Below are 6,314 nucleotides of genomic sequence, written 5' to 3'. Positions count from 1 at the left end.
GAAATGACAGTAGGCCAAAGGAAATAGTAGGATGTGCAGTGGGCTAGTCAGCTGTCGCTTTAAGAGGCAACCCCTCTGCATTGGTTATTATCATCCACTGACTGACATAACGGAAGGCTACCGTACCCTACGCATCGCTGGAAGCTGGAAAACCTTCGCTTGGTCTATTCGGAACACACAGTCACCCGTTACGAAACGTTGTAACGGTACATAAGCCTAATATAACGAGCGGTGACGTTGATGTCTCTTCTTTTTCCGTAGGAGTTCTTATTTGTATTATATTGAATCGAGAGCTTATCGGAAGACAAAATGGCTGAGCTGGGGATGGGGAAGGGGGTTACTGCGGGGAAACTCGCTAGTAACGTGCAGAAGAAATTAACACGGGCCCAAGAGAAGGTAAGAAACAGAATAAGGTTTAATTTGTTGTTATTTACCGCTTGTTTCGGTTATTTTCCATTATGATATCTGGTTCCGTCCAATGACACATCACCTTTATAAAAACATAGTACCATCGACAGGATAGCGGTACATTTGTTGTTGTAAGATTATAACATTTTTTTTCTTCAAAATATATAAACCATACATAGACAAAAGAGAATATACAGACACATAAACATCGATGACATCACACCTGCTCAGACCCACATGTTCCCACAGCTTCCATTTCTAGGGCTTGTAAGACTCTATGCCAAATGAGCTCAAATTGCTATTCTGTTTCTCTCTGTAGCCCATATCTTTTCTATATTTAATAATAATAATAATAATATGCCATTTAGCAGACGCTTTTATCCAAAGCGACTTACAGTCATGCGTGCATAAATTTTTGTGTATGGGTGGTCCCGGGAATCGAACCCACTACCCTGGCGTTACAAGCGCCATGCTCTACCAGCTGAGCTACAGAGGACCACAATAAATAAATAATAATGCATTTGATTCATCCACTGTCTTAACGATGGAGGGTCATTTTGATTCATCCACTGTCTTAACGATGGAGGGTCATTTTGATTCATCCACTGTCTTAATGATGCAGGGTAATTTGATTTCCAGTTTTTAAGCAAACGTTTTTTCAAAAATGATTGCAGAGAAAAGTACAGTCCAACCCATTGGTTATGTCACTGCACCGTCATACTGAACAGGATGCTATTTAATCCATCAGTTATTTCCTTACACACATCCAATAGGCTAGATGCTGGTGGGTATTCCAAATTGGCCAATATAAATAATTGTATTATTAGTGTAGCTAAAGCAATTGGATGTTCTGCTAATTAAATTAATTATCTATCTGGCCTGCTATAATGCAGTGGCTATTCAATAACAATTTCCACTACATTCCGTGTCGCATCCATAACATTTACATTTTAGTCATTTAGCAGACGCTCTTATCCAGAGCGACTTACATGAGCAATTAGGGTTAAGTGCCTTGCTCAAGGGCACATCGACAGGGGGGGGGGGGGGGGGGTGGTAGAAGGATTACTTTATACTATTCCAGGTATTCCTTAAAGAGGTAGGGTTTCAAGTGTCTCCGGAAGGTGGTCAGTGACTCCGCTGTCCTGGCGTCGTGGGGGAGCTTGTTCCACCATTGGGGTGCCAGAGCAGCAAATAGTTTGGACTGGGCTGAGCGGGAACTGTGCTCCCGCAGAGGTAGGGGGGCCAGCAGGCCAGAGGTGGATGAACGCAGTGGATACACTATAACATGGTTACTTTACTTTATTAATATTTTTATAGAAGTGCATACAGTGTAATTATTACACTGTAAATGACCTACCCTGAGATTGTCTTAGTGACGGCAGAGTGAAGGAAAAGCAGCCAACAAGTGCTCAGCGTATGTGGGAACTCCTTCAAGACTGTTGGAAAAGCATTCCAGGTGAAGCTGGTTGAGAGAATGCCAAGAGTGTGCAAAGCTGTCATCAAGGCAAAGGGTGGCTACTTTGAAGAATCTCAAATATAAAATATATTTTGATTTGTTTAACACTTTTTTGGTTACTACATGATTCCATATGTACAGTGGGGAAAAAAAGTATTTAGTCAGCCACCAATTGTGCAAGTTCTCCCACTTAAAAAGATGAGAGAGGCCTGTAATTTTCATCATAGGTACACGTCAACTATGACAGACAAAATGATAAAAAAATTCCAGAAAATCACATTGTAGGATTTTTAATGAATTTATTTGCAAATTATGGTGGAAAATAAGTATTTGGTCACCTACAAACAAGCATGATTTCTGGCTCTCACAGATCTGAAACTTCTTCTTTAAGAGGCTCCTCTGTCCTCCACTCGTTACCTGTATTAATGGCACCTGTTTGAACTTGTTATCAGTATAAAAGACACCTGTCCACAACCTCAAACAGTCACACTCCAAACTCCACTATGGCCAAGACCAAAGAGCTGTCAAATGACACCAGAAACAAAATTGTAGATCTGCACCAGGCTGGGAAGACTGAATCTGCAATAGGTAAGCAGCTTGGTTTGAAGAAATCAACTGTGGGAGCAATTATTAGGAAATGGAAGACATACAAGACCACTGATAATCTCCCTCGATATGGGGCTCCATGCAAGATCTCACCCCGTGGGGTCAAAAATCCCAGAACCACACGGGGGACCTAGTGAATGACCTACCGAGAGCTGGGACCAAAGTAACAAAGCCTACCATCAGTAACACACTACGCCACCAGGGACTCAAATCCTGCAATTCCAGACGTGTCCCCCTGCTTAAGCCAGTACATGTCCAGGCCCGTCTGAAGTTTGCTAGAGTGCATTTAGATGATCCAGAAGAGGATTGGGAGAATGTCAGATGAAACCAAAATAGAACTTTTTGGTAAAAACTCAACTCGTCGTGTTTGGAGGACAAAGAATGCTGAGTTGCATCCAAAGAACACCATACCTACTGTGAAGCATGGGGGTGGAAACATCATGCTTTGGGGCTGTTTTTCTGCAAAGGGACCAGGACGACTGATCCGTGTAAAGGAAAGAATGAATGGGGCCATGTATCGTGAGATTTTGAGTGAAAACCTCCTTCCATCAGCAAGGGCATTGAAGATGAAACGTGGCTGGGTCTTTCAGCATGACAATGATCCCAAACACACCGCCCGGGCAACGAAGGAGTGGCTTCGTAAGAAGCATTTCAAGGTCCTGGAGTGGCCTAGCCAGTCTCCAGATCTCAACCCCATAGAAAATCTTTGGAGGGAGTTGAAAGTCCGTGTTGCCCAGCGACAGCCCCAAAACATCACTGCTCTAGAGGAGATCTGCATGGAGGAATGGGCCAAAATACCAGCAACAGTGTGTGAAAACCTTGTGAAGACTTACAGAAAACGTTTGACCTGTATCATTGCCAACAAAGGGTGTATAACAAAGTATTGAGAAACTTTTGTTATTGACCAAATACTTATTTTCCACCATAATTTGCAAATAAATTCATTAAAAATCTTACAATGTGATTTTCTGGATTTTTTTTCCTCATTTTCTCTGTCATAGTTGACGTGTACCTATGATGAAAATTACAGGCCTCTCTCATCTTTTTAAGTGGGAGAACTTGCACAATTGGTGGCTGACTAAATACTTTTTTTCCCCCACTGTATTATTTCATAGTTTTGATGTCTTCACTATTATTCTACAATGTAGAAAATAGTACAAATAAAGAAAAGCCCTTGAATGAGTAGGTGTGTCCAAACTTTTGACTGGTAGTGTATCTGCTGTATCCATGCTTGAATGTCTTTTTCCAGGTTATGCAGAAGCTGGGGAAAGCAGATGAGACCAGAGATGTTGCATTTGAGGAGGGAGTTATCAACTTCAACAAACAATATGTAAGAATCTTGTACGAACCCAACCATTTAACATTTTAGTCATTTAGCAGACGCTATTTTCCAGAGGGACTTACTGGAGCAATTAGGGTTAAGTGACAGATCGACAGATTTTTCACCTAGTCAGCTCGAGGTTTCAAACCAGCGACCTTTCAGTTACTGACCAAATGCTCTTAACCGCTAAAAAAAACCTGAGGGTCTACCTGGCTGCAATACAAAGTAGGATTATTTATGTTATTTCTACATACCCCTTAAGACAACAGCCCTGGACTGAAACAACCAGTGGCTGCCTCCATTCCTTGCCATCTATAGTTCAATCCACAGTCTTCCCTTGTCTCACCCACCAAAGATGTAATCTGTGTAAAATCACGTGTTTTATGTTCTGTTTTCAGACAGAGGGATCCAAACTGCAAAAAGACCTGAGGGTCTACCTGGCTGCAGTACAAAGTAAGACTTTCTCTGTGATGTCTACATAACCCTTAAGACTCCAGTCCTAGACTGAAACAGGGAGCCCATTAAAGTGTTTACCTTGTAGTCCTTAATTGACACGACCCGGATATTTGTAGTCAGTGCAGAACCATGGTGCATTCCTCACTACAGTCACGGCACAGCACTATCTCCTTCACTGTCTGTCTGTCTCTCTGCCTGTCTACAGCGATGCACGAGTCCTCCAAGAACCTTCAGGAGTGTCTGTCTGACATGTATGAGCCGGAGTGGTACGGCAAAGATGAAGTGGACTCTATCGTTGAGGTCAGAGGTCATCTTTATTTATGCTACAAAAGTCAGATTAACTTCCTTCACTGACCCATCCCTCTATCCCTCCTGTCTCTTCCTCTGTCGCAGTCTCTCCTCTGTCAGTCCCTCCTGTCTCTTCCTCTGTCGCAGTCTCTCCTCTGTCAGTCCCTCCTGTCTCTTCCTCTGTCGCAGTCTCTCCTCTGTCAGTCCCTCCTGTCTCTTCTTCTGTCACAGTCTCTCCTCTGTCAGTCCCTCCTGTCTCTTCCTCTGTCACAGTATCTCCTCTGTCAGTCCCTCCTGTCTCTTCCTCTGTCGCAGTCTCTCCTCTGTCAGTCCCTCCTGTCTCTTCTTCTGTCACAGTCTCTCCTCTGTCAGTCCCTCCTGTCTCGTCTTCTGTCACAGTATCTCCTCTGTCAGTCCCTCCTGTCTCTTCTTCTGTCACAGTATCTCCTCTGTCAGTCCCTCCTGTCTCTTCTTCTGTCACAGTATCTCCTCTGTCAGTCCCTCCTGTCTCTTCCTCTGTCACAGTCTCTCAGCCCTCAATCATTCCTTCTCTCTTCCTGTCTCTCTCACTTTCGCTCTCACTCTCTCTCTCCCTGTCTCTCTCCCTGTCTCTCTTGCTCTCTCTCTCCCTGTCTCTCTCACTCTCTCTCCCTGTCCCACTCACTCTCTCTCTCTCTCACTCTCACTCACTCACGGTCATTCTCACCATCACTCTCCCTTGTGACAGAAGTAGGAGCTGTACTCGTGTGTTGAGTTAGCACAGTTTGATATTAGAGCATAGCTTTCATAGTATGATTCTGGCTCTGATCTAGCGCTCCGACACATTCCTTTTTAACTGCATTAAAGCTACATTCTGGTATTCGAAGAAAACAACAACATAACGGCAGTCCTGCTAATTGAAAGGACCATTTAACAGCTTCCCAAATCCCAGACTGTAGCCGTAAATCCTCGACTCCCCCTAGCCTGATCAACCATCCTGACCGCAGTGCTCTCGTTGTAGTGAGATCAGGATGGTTGAACGAGGCTACCCTCTCCTCTCTCATATCATCAGTTCCCTGTCCATTGTGTTCTTCTCAGTACCTAGCTATACTTCTGCTATGCTCATCATCTGTGCTCATTCATTAATTCATGCCTCATTTGTCCTTCATTAGTCCCCTTCATTTTCTCCACATTATTCTCTCTCTAGTGTAACTAGAGGCTTAGAGAAGTTGGGAAAACAACATTGAGGTAATTTATTTGTTTTAAATACTCAGTGGAGTCATAGACTTAGGAATTACGTAGTTAGGAATGTATGTAGCGTCAGACTTATTTAAGGAGCTGAATGGTGTGTACACATTTGAGGTAGGCTGGTCATCCAGCTGTAGCAGAGAGTGGGGTATGTTGAGCCATTTTTTGCATTCCGTGTCACTACGTCAAGGTAAATATATCATATTCTTTCTCACAAAAATGTCTACGTATACAGTATTTCAGTTGTATCCCGTGAAATAAACAGAATTCATGTAAACAGAACAGTTTTGAAAACATAGATGATAATGACTTCTTCCTAAATATGGTTTCCTAGAAACAAGGGGGTGGCTCAGCTAACCCTTTGGCTCAGCTAACCCTTTGGCTCAGCTAACCCTTCGGCTAAGCTAACCCTTTGGCTCAACTAACCCTTTGGCTCAGCTAACCCTTTGGTTCAGCTAACCCTTTGGCTCAGCTAACCCTTTGGCTCAGCTAACCCTTTGGTTCAGCTAACCCTTTGGCTCAGCTAACCCTTTGGCTAAGCTAACCCTTTGG

General features: G+C 43.4%; 1 protein-coding gene across 1 annotated transcript in view; it reads left to right on the top strand.

Moving 5' to 3' along the window:
• Positions 1–309: 309 nt before the first annotated feature.
• LOC311143294 (myc box-dependent-interacting protein 1-like) overlaps positions 310–6,314 on the top strand; it is a gene marked incomplete at both ends in the record, with an annotated part of 29,262 nt that continues 23,257 nt past the window's right edge. The window contains 4 exons of the mRNA XM_084179122.1: positions 310–396; positions 3,720–3,800; positions 4,190–4,244; positions 4,453–4,547. Coding sequence (XP_084035248.1) covers positions 310–396; positions 3,720–3,800; positions 4,190–4,244; positions 4,453–4,547 — 318 coding nt within the window. The remainder of the gene's footprint in view (positions 397–3,719; positions 3,801–4,189; positions 4,245–4,452; positions 4,548–6,314) is intronic.

The sequence above is a fragment of the Coregonus lavaretus genome (genome assembly GCF_964263955.1).
Source record: "Coregonus lavaretus genome assembly, chromosome: 16".
NCBI classification, from domain to species: domain Eukaryota; kingdom Metazoa; phylum Chordata; class Actinopteri; order Salmoniformes; family Salmonidae; genus Coregonus; species Coregonus lavaretus.
The sequence above is the reverse complement of the archived record's forward strand: the minus strand, read 5'-3'. Positions and strand labels throughout refer to the sequence as shown.